At 35.7% G+C, this 20274-nt stretch overlaps 1 protein-coding gene across 3 annotated transcripts in view; it reads right to left on the bottom strand.

The window, feature by feature from the left end:
• The window catches only part of CD2AP (CD2 associated protein), a 104135-nt gene that overhangs the window by 35321 nt on the left and 48540 nt on the right, over positions 1-20274 (bottom strand). For all 3 annotated transcript variants that reach the window (XM_027127456.1, XM_027127457.1, XM_027127458.1), the window contains 3 exons: positions 19679-19779; positions 16485-16605; positions 947-1134 (listed from right to left, as the gene is read on the bottom strand). In XM_027127456.1, the coding sequence (XP_026983257.1) occupies positions 947-1134; positions 16485-16605; positions 19679-19779 (410 nt within the window). The remainder of the gene's footprint in view (positions 1-946; positions 1135-16484; positions 16606-19678; positions 19780-20274) is intronic.

The raw sequence follows: 20274 nt of genomic DNA, 5'->3' as shown, positions 1-20274 counted from the left end.
CAGTCACAGAGCTAGGAGAGGGCAGGACAGAAAGTACAAGTTCTCTTTCCTGAACCCAAATTATTATTACATGAGAAAATATGTAACAAGCTGGGAAAGGAAAAAAAAAATGTTGAAACTAACCATTTTAGGAGAAAACATCAGAATATATTTCACCAACCAAAACAGTCTTCTAAGTGAAATGTAACTAAAAAAGGCAAGTAAATACTAAAATATTTTAAAATCTTACGAGTTAAATAAGACATACAAATGAGCACTACAAGGGAAACAATGCTTTAAAAGTCAAGGGACAAGCCACCTATGTGAAGTACTCAGTCTAATCTCCAAGGTGTTAACACCAGGAAGACTATATTCTAAAGATTGTAGCTATTTCCCCCACAAAACAGAAACTTAACAGTTTATTTTAAAATCTCTTATTAGTATGGTACATTCACTTTGATTTACTTCACAACGCCAGTGAAATGCTAATAAAAAATAAAGTTCTCCATACATCTAGGGCTAGCGATTAGGTTTCACCATTGCTGACAATCCAGAGTAAAGTTAAGCGGTGCCTAATTAACTTAATATCTCACTGAGAATTCACTTTAAAATGGCCCGTTTTAAGCCTACTTCAAATTGAAAGAAAAACATATAATTTTAGCTTTAAAAGGAAAACAAAAACTTGCCTTTTCTATTTTTACACTATAACTAAAAATTCTAAAGTTTCCACTAAGAAAAGTTTGTGTAAAATTTACCCCCCAAAATCCAATTTTATAAGAATCAAACATAAACATTAAAGTAAGTCACTTAAACTTGAAAAGTTTCTCACAGCCTTCTCATTCATAATCTATTATTGGCAATCTCAAAAAAGAAAAGGTAACAGAGTTGCAAACTAACTTTTACATTTTAAGAAAAGCTTAATGAGAGAATGAATGGGGTTAATCTAAGGAAAGCTCATCATTACTACCTTCTCTGGTTTTTTCTCTTCTGTTTCACTACTGGATGTTCTTGTCCTAAGTTTCACAGAGCCTTCTTTAAATATATCTCCAAATCCAACTCCTCGGATTTTCTTTGGCTGGGTAACTGATCCAGGTGCAGTTTCGTTCCCATTTCCCGGAGAAGGTAAAGGTGAGGTAGACCCAGTCAAAACAGTTTCTGAAAGGATAATTTGTTTTTAAAGAATGACACCTAAAATCACAAAAACCTTGATATTCCCCTTCCACAGTATTTATATTCTATATCTCCTAATAAAAAATGGTATAATATGGTATAAAATGGTATAAAAATAATAAAATGACTGAGTATTAAAATATCCCAAAGAATAAGATGCACTTTATACTGATTTTTTTTTAATGCTGTTTAAAACAATTTTAGGTATTCCTAGTTAGTAAAATGCTAATCAGAAATCCAGGAAAGCATAGTATACCAGGTCCTTAAGAAGAGCATATCAAAATTTACAGCTCTTGCACAAACATGAAGTAATGTAAGACAGAAACATTAAAGAGATAAAGTTAATCATTTAAAAAAGTTACATGACCCAAACTGATCAAAATTAGGGTGATTTTCTGAATATAAAAACTGGTAATATTAGCAAGTTTTTATTTTAAAAAGTCCACAGTTCAAGGCCTGTCATTTTAACTCAGGGATGAAGTAATTAATAATCTAAGAAAAAAGTTCTAGAGTAATCATCCAAGAAGATTCCAGAAACATTTCAGAATGAGGGCTGAGGGGTAGGGAAAAATACATGATTTCAGTTCATTTAATTAAGCAGTCTGTTGAAGTTTAATGGTTAAGAACAACAGAGGAAATAATAAAAATGGTAGTTACCATTTACTCAGGGCTTAATCTGTGCCAGCTATTTGCTGAGCACTATACATGAATTATACCTAATTTACATAATCACCTACAGGCTTAACATTAAGCACTATTATTCCTCATTTTCAAAATAAGTAAAATGGGCAGTTATTCAGAACTTTCCCAAGGCCATACAAGTAGTAACAAAGCCAACATTTGAACTGAATTCCAGATGACCCCAAAACCAGTCCTAAATATTTTAACATAATGACTCAGACAACAAAAGCCTCTAATCACACATTTGAAACTATCTGAGAATAAGTTAACAGAAACTACTTTTATGAACTTAAGAAATGCAATGCTAACAAGTACAGTGATCTACCCTAACCACTTGCAACGTTAGCCCAAGCCACATATATTTTTGGTGATATATTTTTAAATAAATTTCACTCAAAGAAAGTTTACATACAATAAAATGAACCCATTTTAAATGGATATTACAATAATTTTTGACAAATGTATGCACCATGTAACCACAATAATCCAGATACAGAATATCCCTGTCACCCTGAAAAGGACACTTACACACGATCCCAGTCAATTCTTACTACCCTCAAGTCTCAAGAAACTTCAGATCTTCATTCCGTCAGTATAGATATGTCCTTTTTAAAAGTTTCATATAAATTAAACATACAGCACATAAGTCTTTTGTGTCTCCTACTTTTGCTAAGTATAATATGTGTTCCATGCATCAACACTTCATTCCTTTTTATCACTAATAGGTATTCCATCAGACAGGTATATCACTATTTACCTACCATTAAGAACATCAGCTGGTTCTTCATAGATGAACTTTATCCAATTTAGAAAGTACCCTTCTGTTGCTATTATGAAGAGTTTTTATCATAAATGTTGAATACGTAAAAATCTTTCTGCATCTACTGAGATGACCATATGGTTTTTCTCCTTTAAACTTTTTAATATGTTAGATTATATCAACTTTTGAATGCATAGAATAAACCGCATTAGTCATAATGTATTAACATTTATATATTTTGCTAGATTTGATGTGCTAATATTTTGTTGAGGATTTCTGTGTTTATCTTCATGACATAAAGTGTTATAATTCCTAAAGTCATACAGACCTAAGAAATCTGAAAGAATTTGTGGAAGATTAAATGCTTGACAGAATTCAGGAGTGAAAACCACATAGGGAATTTTCTTTGTGTGAAGATTTTTTTCCTCTTTTTAACATCTTTATTGGAGTATAATTGCTTTACAGTGTTGTGTTAGTTTCTGCTGTATAACAAAGTGAATCAGCTATACGTATACATATATCCCCATATCCCCTCCCTCAAATCCTCCTTATCCCACTCCTCTAGGTGGTCGCAAAGCACCAAGCTGATCTCCCTATGACGTGCAGCTCTTCCCACTAGCTATCTATTTTACATTTGATAGTGTATATGTGTCAGTGCTAGTCTCTCACTTCATTCCAGCTTACCCTTCCCCCTCCCCATGTCCTCAAGTTCATTCTCTACGTCTGTGTCTTTATTCCTATCCTGCCCCTACATTCATCAGAACCTTTTTTTTTTTTTTAAGATTCTGTATATATGTTAGCATATGGTATTTGTTTTTCTCTTTCTGAACTTACTTAACTCTATATGAAAGACTCTAGGTCCATCCACCTCCCTACAAATAACTAAATTTCGTTTCTTTTTATGGCTGAGTAATATTCCATTGTATATATGTACCACATCTTCTTTATCCATTCATCTGTTGATAGACACTTAGGCTGCTTCCATGTGCTGGCTACTGTAAATAGTGCTGCAAAGAACATTGTGGTACATGACTCTTTTTGAATTATGGTTTTCTCAGCGTATATGCCCAGTAGTGGGATTGCGGGGTCATACGGTAGTTCTATTTTTAGTTTTTTAAGGAACCTCCATACTGTTCTCCATAGTGGCTTTATCAATTTACATTCCCACCAACAGTGCAAGAGGGTTCCCTTTTCTCCACACCCTCTCCAACATTTATTGTTTGTAGATTTTTTGATGATGGCCATTCTGACCACTGTGAGATGATAACTCATTGTAGTTTTGATTTGCATTTCTCTAATGATTAGTGATGTTGAGCATCTTTCCATGTGTTTATTGGCAATCTGTATATCTTCTTTAGAGAAATGTCTATTTAGGTCTTCTGCCCATTTTTGCGTTGTATTGTTTGTTTTTTTTGATATTGAGCTGCATGACCTGCTTGTATATTTTGGAGATTAATCCTTTGTCAGTTGCTTTGTTTGCAAATATTTTCTCCCATTCTGAGGGGATTTTTTTTTTGTCTTTTTATGGTGCCCTTTGCTGTGCAAAAGCTTTTAAGTTTCATTAGGTCCCATTTGCTTATTTTTGTTTTTATTTCCATTTCTCTAGGAGGTGGGTCAAAAAGGACCTTGCTGTGATTTATGTCAGAGTGTTCTGCCTATGCTTTCCTCTAAGAATTTTACAGTGCCTGGCCTTACATTTAGGTCTTTAATCCATTTTGAGTTTATTTTTGTGTATGGTGTTAGGGAGTATTGTAATTTTGTTCTTTTACATGTAGCTGTCCAGTTTTCCTAGCACCACTTACTGAAGAGGCTGCCTTTTCTCCATTGTATATTCTTGCCTCCTTTAACAAAAATAAGGTGACCATATGTACATGGGGTTATCCCTGGGCTTCCTATCCTGTTCCACTGATCTATATTTCTGTTTCTGTGCCTTGATTACTGTAGCTTTGTAGTATAGTCTGAAGTCCAGGAGCCTGATTCCTCCACTTCTGTTTTTCTTTCTCAAGATTGTTTTGGCTATTAGGTGTCTTTTGTGTTTCCATACAAATTGTGAAATTTTTTGTTCTAGTTCTGTGAAAAATGCCATTGGTAGTTTGATAGGGATTGCACTGAATCTGTAGATTGCTTTGGTTGGTATAGTCATTTTTACAATGTTGATTCTTCCAATCCAAGAACATGGTATATTTCTCCATCTGTTTGTATCATCTTCAATTTCTTTCATCAGTGTCTTATAGTTTTCTGCATACAGGTCTTTTGTCTCCTTAGGTAGGTTTATTCCTAGGTATTTTATTCTTTTTGTTGCAATGGTAAATGGGAGTGTTCCCTTAATTTCACTTTAAGATTTTTCATCATTAGTGTATAGGAATGCAAGAGATTTCTGTGCATTAATTTTGTATCCTGCTACTCTACCAAATTTATTGATTAGCTCTAGTAGTTTTCTGGTGGCATCGTCAGGATTCTCTATGTATAGTATCACGTCATCTGCAAACAGTGACAGCTTTATTTCTTCTTTTCCGATTTGGATTCCATTTCTTTTTCTTCTCTGATTGCTGTGGCTAAAACTTCCAAAACTATCTTCAATAACAGTGATGAGAGTGGGCAACCTTGTTTTCTTCCTGATCTTAGAGGAAATGGTTTCAGTTTTTTCAGTTTTTCACCATTGAGAACGATGCTGGCTGTGGGTCTGTCATATATGGCCTTTATTATGTTGAGGTAGGTTCCCTCTATGCCTACTTTCTGGAGAGTTATAATAAATGGGTATTGAATTCTGTCAAAAGCTTTTACTGAATCTATTAGATTATCATATGATTTTTCTCCTTCAATTTGTTTATATGGTGTATCACATCGATTGATTTGCCTATATTGAAGAATCCTTGCATTCCTGGGATAAACCCCACTTGATCATGGTGTATGCTCCTTTTAATGTGCTGTTGGATTCTGTTTGCTAGTATTTTGTTGAGGATTTTTGCACCTATGTTCATCAGAGATATTGACCTGTAGTCTTCTTTTTTTGTGACATCTTTGTCTGGTTTTGGTATCAGGGTGATGGTGGCCTCGTAGAATGAGTTTGGGAGTGTTCCTCCCTCTACTATATTTTGGAAGAGTTTGAGAAGGATAGGTGTTAGCTCTTCTCTAAATGTTTGATAGAATTCGCCTGTGAAGCCATCTTGTCCTGAGTTTTTGTTTGTTGGAAGACTTTTAATCACAGTTTCAATTTCAGTGCTTGTGATTGGTCTGTTTATATTTTCTATTTCTTCCTGTCTTACTGGTTGTTTGGCCTGAGACGTCCAGCACTGGAGTTTGCAGGCAGTAAGATAGAGCTGGGTCTTGGTGCTGAGATGAGGACTTCTGGGAGACCTCACTCTAATTGGTATTCCCTGGGATCTAAGGTTCTCTGTTAGTCCAGTGGTTTGGACTCGGAGCTCCCACCACAGGAGCTTGGGCCCGACCTCTGGCCTGGGAACCAAGATCCTGCATGCTTCGTTGTGCCGTTAAAAAAAAAAAAAAAAAAAAGGAAGAAAGAAAGAAAGGAGCAGTACAATATCAAAGAATAAAAAACAATAAAATAGAAAGGTAAAAAATATATTAGGAAAAATAAAACTATAATTGAAACAACTGCAACAAGGTAAAATAAAACCACAGCAGAAAAAAGAAAAAAAGGGGGTGGGGAGGGGAGAACAAGCCAAAAGGAGAGATCACCAGTCACTGGGGTTTCCTCCCATACCCTTAGGTGTCTGTGGTCTACCACGGGTGCCTGGTAGGTGCCCTAGTTGTGAGGAGACACGAATTCCGCGTCCTCCTAGTATGCCATCTTGACTACACCTCCTGTGTGAAGATTTTTGATAATCAATTCAATTATGAATCAGCAGATGATTCTAAGGTGCAATTATCAGTTTGAGTATTTGATTATAGCCATAAAATAAACAGTTTCTTTTAGATTTAGTGATTCTAAACTTTACTACAGTCATTAAAGCATGTATCATTAAAATAAATAAATAGATATTTCAATTATCTAGTACTAATGGATAGGCTAATTGCTTTTGAACTCTACAGTTAAACCTTCTCGATCCATAGCTCACCTCTTCCACTGTATATGCCCAGTTTCTTCACCTGCAAAATGGGATACTTCATAGGATTGTTATGAGAATTAAATCAGTTGATTCCTGTAAAGCACTTAAAACAGTGCCTGGCTCAGGGCCTATTACTTTTAACAAGTTTAAAGATGTATTATTGAAAACTATTCAAGTGGGAAAGAGCATGATCACATAGAAGGAGCAAAAAATAAAAGGGCAACATAGACACTAGAAGGAAGAAAGCAGAGGGTCGGGGGAGAAGGCAGGGACAAAGGAGGAGAAAAGAACAAAAGAATGGAGAGAAAGGGTAAACAGAAGGTCTCATAATCAGACAAAACAGAAATCTTACCCTATAAGGTATTTCTAATATTTTTATGCCCATGTTTTATCCATCAGAGATTGTCCTTGCATTGCTAAGCTTTAAAAATTATATTTGCATCTTATGTATGGCACTGTCAGTCATAAAACCTAACAGCAAATCTTCCTATTAAACCTAAAACTCTCCCTTCCTCCCTTTCTCATGAAAGCTCTACAGAAAAACTACTTGATGACTTGCACCTCCATATAAAATGACTTAAAACCACCAAGAGCCCCAAAATACAACTACTTTTTGAAAAAACAAACAAACAAGAATCATTATGTGAACTGCACTGAGTGCTAAAGAAAAATAATATAAAGTAAGAAACCTGATGAAAATACAAAGCACTTATTGGAAGCAATCCAAGTTCACTATTAAAGTGAATGGGTCTTACATTAAGGTAAAACATGTAAACCAAGTAGAAGAACTTGGAATCTACTTTAGTTGCTGGCATAAATTCCCCCTCTTTTTACTCCAGAGAAGAATATCTTTCACCATCATTCAAAGATTTTTATGATACTCCTGCATTTCCTAAGAAAATGTTGTGTTTGTGTGTTATGGACTTAAAATCTGTATTCCTTAGTTCCTAAAAAGAATCATTTAGAAAGAGCATCTGGCTCTAACAACAACTTGTAAAGACTCATATAACATATTACCAGTAAAAGCACTGAAGCCCCAGAACATTCTTCCTTACAAAGCTGCTCACCAGGAGAAGGAGTTCAAGGTGAAAGCTAATGTGAGATTAGACACCAAAGTAAATTGTGCACCATCTTAACTCCTGGAGACTAGGCTGCAGATCACCAAATTTCTATCCACCACCTTTAGCACACCCAGGGTCCATCACCATTCTACAAGGATCCTGTGCCCCACTAGCAATAAGCATCATCTTCCTTTTCAGAGCCTGAATAATGAAATGAAACCTCAGATTGACTCCTCCGAAGAGAATGAACATAAGACACGAGAACTCCTAAAGAACAATCTATCAGAGTTTCTTAAACATTTTGTGCAATGTATCCCTCTAGTAGCCCGGTAAAGCCCAGAGGTATACATGGCTCAAAACATTTAACAATCCCTGTTGGGACCTTTTTAGTCTCCTCAAAATTCTGACCTCTTCACTCTGCACCTCATTCTTCGCTTCTCTCCTTTCTTATAGAAGAAATTAAAAGTCAGATTATCTCGCCCTCAGCTTCTGTGCACTAACTCCGAAGTACCTCCAATAAATTGAAACTAATCAAGATACCTATAATGTAAATCTCATTTCCGCCCACCTCCTGAGTAAATCCTGTTCTGCTGATAAGTCCCATTCTTCTGAATTTGCATCTTCATCTTCTCCCCCTCTACTTGTCCTCTGCCATTAGCATTTGAAAATGATCAAGACTTTTCCTTCTTAAGAAAAGAAGGAAAACATTCTGGAGTATATGTTGTTACACTGCTTTACACTTACCAATCACCTCTCTTCACTGCTTTTGTCCAGGTCATTAATGATTTCTTCAACCCTAAATCAGGATTACATTTTATTTCTTACCTTACTTATCTTATTTAACCTTGCAGCAGCATCTGACACTACTGTCCATGTCCTCCCTGAAACACTCCCTTCCCATGATGACCACTCACTCACAGGTTGCCTCCTGGCTCTCTCTCTGTGCCTTCTTGGTCTTCTTTTTAGTTACTCTGTCTTGGCCTAGACCATAAATGTTGCTACGCAGGATTCTATCTTAGGCTGTATTCCTTTTTCACCCTAGACATCCTCCCTAGGTAATCTCATCCAACTCCATGGTTTCTTGTATCACCTAACATACTTTCAAGCCTCAATTTTGGACATCCACCCCAAATTTCTTTTCAAGGTTTCAGACACACACATACAACTGACTACCAAATATCTTCACTTGGATGCCCTGACACCCCCACAGGACTCAAAGTCAACATCTCCAAAAGTGAATTCATCATCTTCTCCCAAAACTTATCCCTTCTCTGCAAATGACATCATCTACCCAGCTTACTGACCAAAGATCTGGTAGCCTCGACTCTTCTTTCTCAGTTATTCCCCATCATCCCATCATCACAAGGTGCAGTTCTTTATACCGCCTATTTAGCACAGGAATGCTACCCATGTTTCTCCATTCACATGATCACTCCTCTAGTTTAGGTTAATACTATTTCTACCTAAATTATCAAAACATTCTCAACTGGTCTCGCTACCCCAATCTTATTCTCCTCCAATCCACTCTTGACACTGCAACCAAACCACTCTATCTAAAAGGTAATCTGGGGCTTCCCTGGTGGCACAGTGGTTGAGAATCCGCCTGCCAATGCAGGGGACATGGGTTTGAGCCCTGGTCCGGGAAGATGCCACATGCTGCAGAGCAACTAAGCCTGTGCGCCACAACTACTGAGCCTGCGCTCCAGAGCCCATGAGCCACAACTACTGAGCCCACATGTCTAGAGCCCATGCTCCACAAAAAAAGAAGCCACCGCAATGAGAAGCCCGCCCACTGCAACGAAGAGTAGCCCCCGCTCGCCACAACTAGAGAAAAGCCCATGCGCAGCAACAAAGACCCAAAGCAGCCAAAAAATAAATAAAATAAATTTATATAAATAAAGTAATCTGATCATTTCTCTCCCCTCTAAGGCTTCTCTGTGACTTGACTACCAGTCCTGTAATGCCTTCTTAAGCCTGACCCAACAATTTCTCTAGCCTCAAAACTTAGCACATCCAACTATACACTCTATAATCCCTCTAAATTGAATCTCTTTCAGGATCTTGAAACTGCTCTGCTCATTCTTTACCCTCTGCCACAAACCTGCCTAGGGATCTCCTACCCATTCTGAGATCTCAATCTTTAACTTCCTATGGGGCGCATTGCCTTATATCCTTCTCAGTCTGAGTTAGCTCTTTACACATCTATAGCACCCTGAATCTTCCTGCCACAAATATTTCTCATGCTGAATTATAATCACTTGTCTAATATTCTTTTCTTTCTCCATGGACCAAAAGCTTCAAATATGGGGAATAATCATGACTATGTTGCTCATCATTGTATTCCCATAAACATGCACAATATGCTCAACAATAAGCACTCAATATACTGAATGAACAAACATACGAATGTTGAACTAACTAAATAATAGTATTTATATTTAGAATTTCACTTCAAGTTTTAAATTTCAGATCTGGGAATGCACTGAGTCCATGGGAAATGCCATCGAACCCACATATTACTGCTCATATTTTTCACAGGGGTGAAAGTACATGAAAAGACAGTTCTACAGGCATGACTGACATGCAAACACATGAGCTAAAACAGTGAGAATTACCTAACAGCCTCACCCCCATATGTTAAATAAAATAGTAAAGTAAAAAGATCCGAAGAAGAGAATTCCAGTTGTGATTTTACCACTTGGTGGTTAAATAATCTGAGTTATAATTTCTTCACCTTTAAAGTGGAGGTGACACTAACTTCAAAAATTATGAGGATTTAACATGACAAAGTATTTGAAAAGTTCTCTGTACACCTCAAACCACTATGCATTCATTCATCCACTGAGCAACACTGCGACACTGTTTTAGAAACTAGGTATGCAGCAGTGAACAAAACAAAATCTATATTCTACTATGGGGGTAGACAGACAATAAGAAAATAAATAAGAAATAATAACAAATGTATCAAAGAAGATAAGGGAATTAAAGAATGGAAGATAGAAGCTTTTTGCTGTTTTATACAGAGCTATTAGGAAAGGCCTCACTGAAAAGGTGATTTCTGAGGAGAATCCTGAAATCAAACTGAAAGCCATTAAGGATATCTCAAAGAACATTCAGGGCAAATGTATACAGCAAGTACAAAGGCTGTGAGACAGAAATGTTCCTGACATCTTTAAAAACAGTAAGAAGACTAATGAGAACAAAGGGGATGGTTAAGTAGGAGATAAAGTCAGAGAGGCGGGGGGGAGACATTTGGTGGTGCCAGGTCTTGGAGGGTTCTATAGCCAATTTAAGAAGACTCTGGCTTTTACTCTAAGTAAAATGGACAGCTACTGGAAGGTAAGCACTTTAACATTCAGTAGGGAGGTAATGGCAAATAACAGACTATTGCAATTATACAGGAAAAGGTAACTTACACCAGGGTAGCAGCTGTTGAGGTGGTAAAAGAAAACAGATTGTGTACATTTATTTAGTAGGTGACACAGTCTGTTACTGAATCAAGTATAGAGTGTGGTATTACAAAGAGTAAAAGGTGAATCCAATTCTTTGGTCTAAGTAAAAGAAGGATGGAGTTGCCATTAGCTCAGATGAAGAAGACTGTACAGAGCAAATTTGGGTACAGAGAAAAGAAGATCAGTTTTGACCATCTTAGTTCAAGATGCCTGTTTAGACATCAAACTGGAAATTTTTTTTTTTTAATAAATTTATTTATTTATTTTTGGCCACGTTGGGTCTTCGTTGCTGCGAGCAGGTTTCTCTGTTTGCGGTGAGCGGGGGCTACTCTTCGATGTGGTGCGCGGGCTTCTAATTGTGGTGGCTTCTCTTTGTTGCGGAGCACAGGCTCTGGCGCACAGGCTTTAGTAGTTGTGGCACGTGGGCTCAGTAGTTGTGGCGCACTGGCTTTGTTGCTCCATGGCATGTGGGATCTTCCCGGACCAGGGCTTGAACCCGTGTCCCCCGCATTGGCAGGCGGATTCTTAACCACTGCACCACCACGGAAGACCAAAAATGGAGATTTTTATAGGCTTAATGTGGGGAGAAGACTTAACAAGGGATAAAATACCAGTAGATATAGTCACTGGCTTTATTAAAAAGAAGGAAAACTGAAAGCAAGTCCTACTTAGGAAATAAGTGGAATCTGAAAGGTGACAAAAAGACACTCTAAACAAGAAAGGCTAAGAATATTTGACAAAATGAAAGGGCAGTCATTTCATTATAAAAACAGAAACATCACACTTCCCTAGAGAAGCAAAGCTTTTCCTGAAGTTGACTACTAAAAAGATACTAATCTTGAGATTTTATATAGAAACCACTGAGTAATAGAATAGATTATAAGTTTACCACATTCCTAAATATAATAGGGGCTTTTTTTTATAGCTTTTATAGCACCGTTCTTCAATGAAAACTGAGGGCATAAAAATAAATTACCCTAAGGCTCAGGTAATACTGTCAACCTACTGCCTAGAGTCAGAATTACCTTCTTAGCAGTAATAGCTAGAATTTAACTGGTCAAACCATGAACATCATCCTATATACTTCAGTTTATTTATTAAAAGAAGAGAAGAGCTCTACTAAATGTAAAGGAGTGTAAGAAGAAACTATGTAAAATAAACAAATGCAGTGGATATGGCATTCTAATACTATAAGCAAAAAACAAATTAAAAAATTTATTATGTACAGTTGGTAATTCTTATAACAGTTACCAGAAACATACACCATTTTACTGACTAAAAAAGACTATCAAAACACCAGTTATACATAGAAGATGTTATATTTTGTTAGGACACAGGAATAGTGGACATGAATTCTCTAAGTCATAATGCATAAGATATCAAACTCTTACATTAAAATTTAAAGGACTCTATGCCTTTATCACTAAAGTTCTAAAGACCTTATAAAGTACTCACTTCCTGGCATTTACATCAATATGCAAAAACTTTCTGCCTAAAAATTAGAGTTAAAAAAAAAAAAGGAATTACAGTGTACTTCAACCACTGACTTCCCACCCCATAATCACAAAGCTCCACATTTAGAATGCACTGCTATTGGAAAGGGGTTAAGCAAGCAAGGAAGTACATTTTTAACAGATATGATTCTGCAAGGTTACTAAAATTCAAAGAAGGCTGAATGCTGCAAGGAATGCCCGAAGTTTTATAATTATGAAAGTAATGAACTACATCCAAATTTAAATTTGCCTTTTGCTAGTGGTTCCATATGGACTTTAAATTTTGTACATATTTTAAGGGCTCAGTTTACAAGGCATCATAAAGATGATAGAAATGTCCTGTACATTTATTGTGGTAGTGGTTTTCATGGAGGTATACAGTTGTCAAAATCATCAAATTGTATATTTTACATATACACAGTTTACTGTATGTAAATTGTATTTCCAATAAGGTTAATTTTTTAAAATATCACAGAAACTAGTTTGAAGGCTCTCTCACTGGCCAAACCTGGCAGTATCAAAATAAATAATAATGGCAATAATAGATTAATACCTAGTGAATAAAAAAGAAACAACTGATGAGTCCACGCTGATTTAAAAAAAAAAAAACAACTGGGGAGAAAGCAAAATTCTTCTCTATAGAAGAATGTCAAATAATAAACAGATGGGATGATGGAATTAGAAAATCATCATTTTGCAACTATCACAGTAAAAACTGATTCAGGCAAAATTTATCTGTGGATGCTTTAACTGCTGAGTGAAAGTCTGATGAGGAATAAGATATTTACATAGTCTCAAAGTACCTCCCCACAAGACACTTATCAATTAGAAGGAAAAAAACAGTAAACTTACAGTAGCAGCACAGCTTTAACCAAGTAATCAAATTTAACATCACCAGTAATAAAAGACACAAAGCACGTGTGTCCTCCATACAATACAATGAGACATCATCATTCTGTAGCCCTATCAATAAAAATATAACCTGAAACTCCAAACTGGAATCCATTATACAAAATAACTAGCCTAAACTCTTTAAAAATGTCAAGGTCAAGAAAAACAGAGAAAGGTTGGGGATCTATTCTAAACAAAAGAAACTTAAATAAATTTTCTGCATGGTCTTGTCTAGGAGAAAAAAATAGCTATGTAAAGTATACTAGAACAATTAAGAATTCTGTATATGGACTGTGAATTAAACAGTATTGGTAACATTAAATATCTTGATTTTGATAACTGTACTGTAGTTATAAGAGACTGCCCTTGTTCTTAGGAAATACACACTGAAGTACTTAAAGGTAAAGGGAAAAAAGACCCCCAGATTTTTTTTTTTTTTTTTTTTTTTTTTTTTTTTTGCGGTACGCGGGCCTCTCACTGTTGTGGCCTCTCCCATTGCGGAGCACAGGCTCCGGACGCGCAGGCTCAGCGGCCATGGCTCACGGGCCCAGCCGCTCCGCAGCATGTGGGATCTTCCCGGACCGGGGCACGAACCCGTGTCCCCTGCATCAGCAGGCGGACTCCCAACCACTGCGCCACCAGGGAAGCCCTCCCCCCAGATTTTTAAATAGAAATTTAGTAATAAATTAGCAAATGAGGCAAAATGTTAACAATTGGTGGTGAATATGGATAAAGGGTACTATGGGACCTCTCTATTTTTGCAATGTTGCTCCAAGTTAAAAAAAAAGTTTCAAAAAAAAAAAAATCACTGTACTGCAGTTTAAAGGATGGACCCATAAAGTGAGAGGTAGTGAGCAAAAGTACACAGGAATGAGATCAGAAACAGAAAATTCTTAGAAGTCTTGAGTCTTCTAAGAATATGTATGTAGAGTAATATTAAGTGGTAATTTCTAAAAGTTTTAGGTTTCTCTGTTACAGAATGAGAGGGTGGTACTAGGACTTTGTAGCTCTAAACCTAGATGTCTGTGAGCTTGCTCTATCATTTCATGCCCTATTCTACCATTTCATTACTTGACTTTTTTCAAAGCTCAACACTTTCTTGAGAAGAAGGAGAAAAAAACTGCATAAATCTTTCATGTGCAAACAAACCATAATTATGGATGAGGATAAAAATTTCAGAGAACTTTCTTTATAAGGTTTAAAATGGTAGAACTAAAAATGCATCACAAAAACTTCAGGAATTATCTCAACAATGATTTCTAGATACCTTTTATAAATTATGTTTACTATTACCATCTATTAAATGTAAAATGATTTAATTTTTTTCTCTAAAATTTATTCCCTCACCATTGAGGACAGTGAGGCTTACAAATTGCATTTGCTACACATAACAACCTTATAATGCTTTCCTACTTAATTTCAAAATATTGAAGGCACTGACAAAAAGAAGCAAAAGAAACTAGGTTCAAAACAATCTGCAATGTTGCAAGCATTATGCTTAGAAACTATCTTGCTAGTTCACAGAACAGTCCTCTTAGGTAAAAATTATTATTCCCATTTTGCACACTAAGAAACTACAGTTAAGCAAAGATGACCAAACCACACTCCATGCCATCATGGAGCCCAACATCCTAGATAGATTAAAAAACAGAAGTGTCCACTGGAATGCAGTATGAAGTACTAGGTACAGAAACAGTCTGGACAACCTTAAGACTTCATCTCATTGTTTGGAATGATATATAGTTGCTATGGTCTGCAAATTTGTGTCCCTGCAAAATTCCTATGTTGAAATCCTAACCCCACAAATTAAGAGGTGGGGCTTTTGAGAGGTGATTAGGTCATGAGGGCAGGACCCTCAGGAATGGGATTAGTGCCTTACAAAAGAGGCTCCAGAGAGATCCCTTGCCTCTTCCACCATGTGAGGACAAAGTGAGAAGTCACCAAGCATGCATCAGGAAGAGGGCCTCACTAGAACTCAACTATGCTGGCTCGCCTTGATCTTGGACTTCCCAGCCTCCAGAACTGTGAGAAATAAATTTCTGTTGTTTATGCTACCCAGTCTGTGGTGTTTTGTTATAGCTGCCCTAATGGACTAAAACAATAGTCTTCATATCTTGACATTATACTGTCTTTGAAAAAAAAGGCAATACTGGCAACCTTAAGGTTGTATGTCTATACCTCAATATCTGAATCTATCTAACCATTATAAAACTGCCAAATAATACTAGTTAATGCAAGTACAAAACCCTGAACATTCTCATTACACATACTTTTCCATAAAGAAAAAGATCTACTTATCCCTACACTATCACTTATGAATTTAGTTTCTCTTAAAAAAAAAAAAATTCTCCTAAATCCCACAGCAATTCACAGACGTAAAAAAAATTAAATCTAGCTTTGGGATAAAATCTTTTTCAATCGTACTTTTGAACAGTGAACAAATTTAAGATTAATTTATAGGTGAGTCTCTAAATGACAGAGATCACAAAATAATTTAAATGACATTCTGGCTGCACAGGGAAAACAAAATCTATTATGTGAATATAGAAAATAACCAGAGGAAGATTTTTTTTAAACTTCTACTATTTCTGAAGTAGTTCAGCCATTTGCAAACTCTGGGCAAAATTGTATATAAGTAGGTCTTAAGTGGAAAGAAATCAGATAACATAAGTAGTATTGTTTCATAATAAGGGTACTATACGTTTACTTCAGGTTGAAGCAGACATTGGAAGGAAAAATAGTAAATTCTTTGCCTAGATATTTAGGCAAATACTCACTTTAAGTCCCTGTCATAAAGTGCTTTTTTAAGGTAGATAAGATAAAGCTCTTAGTTCAAAAGTAAGACTAGAGTTTTAAAAAATACAAAATAAACACTAGATAAAATATAAAGTTTATTTAAGTCTATTCAAATTTTTTAAATAGTCTACCTGAATCATCCTGGGCTTCATGAGCTTCACCATCATCTGTTACCTCTAACTCTTTCACAAAATTTGAGGGAAACAGTCCCAACTTGTTGTTCAGGGTTCCACTCCACCAGCCTTCTTCTACCTGAAAGAGTTCACAACTCAAAGATAATAAAAATTTCTCTTAAGTTTTCACTTCCCCCACAGAAAAACTGAGCTATAGAAGTGAATGAGCACAAAGTTAGTGATGCAAAATAATCCCTTTAAATCTACAAGAAAACACAAAGGGAAAAAATATATTTTGAGTAGATTAAATCTGTGTGGATTGGATTAATCATATATGGGATTAATCATATATCAATAGCACTTTGCAACACTTAACAACGAGAATTTATGATCAACTGTAATCTATGAAGCAAGTAATTTTCATGAAAGTATCAGATAACCAAGAATAACGTATTAACAGCAACAAGAAGATAGCTCTCTTCTGCAATGTCACTGTTTTAAACACTATGGAGCCTCTGTCTGTAGTTATGACATACATTATTTAAGCATTTGAAAATTTCTGATTTGGAAAAAGTTTTATGAATATAAGAATATAACTTCCTAAATGGCACAAAAAATTACTAAGTAATTTATCTATTTTACTTGAACAGTGAGTCTTAACCCAAGTATGAAAAAGAATCACTTATTTTTAAAAGTCCAGATGCCAGGCTCAACTGAACACTCCCAACCCCAACCAGAAATATTCTCAGGAACGAAACTCCTTAGAGAAATGTTTACATTCACAAATAATGAGGCTTATTATTATTTAATAATAATAAGTTATGAAGTTATTTAATAATATTAATAATTTTAAAAATGTATAATTTCTTCTAAGGATGCTAAGAGGTCTTAAGTAAAAATAATTTTTTAAAGAGTAAACTATTTACTATCAAAATTTACTTGACAGCAGTACATGCAATATCATAGCTAGAAAAGGTTCTTTTTTCTGTTTAAAATATTAAAAAAAATTTTTTCATCTCATCACAGTTACAAAGGAAAATTTAATAAGTTATTCATCCAACAGGCACTATGTACAAGTCATGGTGTTAACTGATAGGAAAATATTCAAATTTGCACATGAGAAATCTCTGTCCTTGAATAAAACAATCTAAAGAAGAAAACAAACAATGAGCAGATAGTTACAATACAATGTGAGAGGTGTTATAGCAAAAGTGTGAACAAAATGCTGTAGGAGCACAAAGGAAAGGCATATACGAATCAAAAAACGCTCCCCTAAAAACAAATGGCAAAAGAGCTGGACAGTTAAGGCTAAATGAGAGTTTACCAGACACAAAGCATGTGAAAAATGTGATACCATAAAAATAAAGGACTTATTAATGGAATATATAGCTGAAATACGAGGTGCCTAGAATACATGCTATTTAAGAGAGAAATATAAGGCGGTAAATATGAAGAGTTTAGAATTTTTAGCAGACTTAAGGAGGCACCAAAGGATTGAGAGTTCTTCAAACCAGGTGTGATGGAAATACGTAGAACAAACTGGAACGGGTACAACTAAGGGAACATCATCAAACTGTTAACTATACCTGAAATCCCAAATTGACAGCAATTGGGTAGTTAGGGTAAATAACTCTATAAAATTCCTATTAATTAAGGAATTCTTAAAAGGCAGGGTAGTATAGTGGTAAAGAGCACCGACTCAAAAACAAATTGTGTGGGTTCAGATTCTGGTGCTCTGCACGCCAGGCATATGAACTTGCACAAAAATACCTGAAACAAGATCACCTAACCCACATGCTCATCTACACGTAATCTTGACAGTCCTCCCACTGATTAAGTGGCAGGCTTTGTCCCCACTCCCTTCAATCTTGCTGGCTTATGACTTTCTTGTAACCAACAGAATGTGGTGAAAGTGATACTATCACTTTCAAGGTTGGATTATAAAAGGCTATCACTGTGTTCACTGAAATGCTTACACTTAGAGCCCTCAACTGCCATGTAATAAGTCCTCCTATCCTGAGACACCTGAGAGCCTAATACAGTGAGAAAGCCAAGCCAAATGGAGAGGCTACATAATGGCTTTCCATAGGGAGTCCTGGTCTTTGAGGCTTCTGGAAACTAGACATGTCAGTGAAGGAGGCTTCCTATGATTCTACCAGTACCCAACTTTGAACCTTTCCAGTTGAGGCCCCCAGACACCACAGAGCAGAGACATGCCATCCCTCTGTGCCCTATCTGAATTCTGGACCCACACAACTAACAAACCTAATGAAACAGTTGTTTATTGCCACAAAATTTGGAATGGTGTGTCATGCAGCAACAGTAGATAAGCCAATCACTTATCTCTGTGATTCAATCTCTTGTTTGTAAAATAGGGGTAAAAATTCCTATCTCCTTAGGTTGTTTAGAAACTTAAAGGAAATAATAAGTGTGAAACACTTAGAATGGTGCTTCAGACATAACAGAGGCTCGATAAACACTATTATTATTGCCACCTGGTAGAAATAAACCAGAACTGCCTTTTGTCTAAACACATTGGAGTTTAACATAACAAGTGATAAATTACATATTAGCACACAAAATCAATCTCAGTGGCAATACATGATATCAAAACATATACTTTGAAAACGGCATCTTTAGCTGCTAAATAAAACTTTAATATTTCTTTAATGGTAAAAGCAGAGATATGAAAGGTTATTTTTTTTAATATTTTAAAATCTCATTCTAAGATACTAAGATGAGGGAAAGTGCTTTTGGGTTAATATTTGAATGTGATAATTCAAACAAGACAAAACTTTTTAAAACATTCTGCTTTCGTATACCTTTGCTATGCAAAAGGTAAAAAATCCTTCTATTTTTATGGCTTGTACCTAAAGTGAATTAAGAATCAAAGAAAAGGTTTATATTCTTAGCTACTTAGATTATATTAACTTGAGCTAAAAAAAGCTTATTTTATTCTTAAAGTCAACAGATACAAATTCAGTACACAAATACAGGCATAGCAAGGATGAATAAAGCTTTATTTCTACAGATAAGACAGCCTTACTTTAAGTCATTAAAGATCCATTTTAAAGTCTGTATCCTAAAATTTAAAAAAAAATGAAACTGGAAAAATAAATTTAACAAATGAATATTCTTACAAAGCATTTTTCTAATCCCCAGAGCATCAATTCCAATTGCTGCTTTATCTCTAAAACATGTTTTTGCCTTACCTCTTCGCTAATATCAATAGTATCTCCCACTTTCAGCTCCAGTTCATCCTCATTTTGTGGAATGTATTCAAAGAGAACTTTACACTGACGCTTCTTGGTCTCTAAAGGAGGTAACATAAAAAAATTAAGAAAAATCATGAAAACAAATAGCAGCACCTTTATTTACATACTATGCTTATCGTCATAGGATTTGCTTGTATGAATAAAAACAGTACGTGGAAGCACTCTCAACAGCTAACCACAATCTACTCTGGCTGGCTTTCCACCTTGTCCCCACGCTACTATCTCTTCATCCTAAAATAAATTCACACCAACTACAAATAAGGTGGGCTCCCAGCAGTGAAATCTATTTATGTATCTGATCCCACTGATTATACAAAAGTAAAATATCCACTGCTAATTTTGAGACTGGAAACAGAGACAATAAAAGACACTGTTGGCACAACAAATTTATCACAGTCAAGTCCTCCAAGCCAGTGATTTCCAGACTACTTCCTGGTCAAAGCTACGGATACTTCAAATGCACTAATTTAAGAGTAGCTGTGTCGGAAAAAAAAGACAAAATGCACAAATCTCAAATGTATTTTATCTTCTTT

The sequence above is a fragment of the Aethalodelphis obliquidens genome, unplaced genomic scaffold, assembly GCF_003676395.1.
Source record: "Aethalodelphis obliquidens isolate GAN/ISIS:26980383/991018 unplaced genomic scaffold, ASM367639v1 scaffold31, whole genome shotgun sequence".
Classification (NCBI taxonomy): domain Eukaryota; kingdom Metazoa; phylum Chordata; class Mammalia; order Artiodactyla; family Delphinidae; genus Aethalodelphis; species Aethalodelphis obliquidens.
This window is presented reverse-complemented; position numbering and strand designations above follow the sequence as displayed.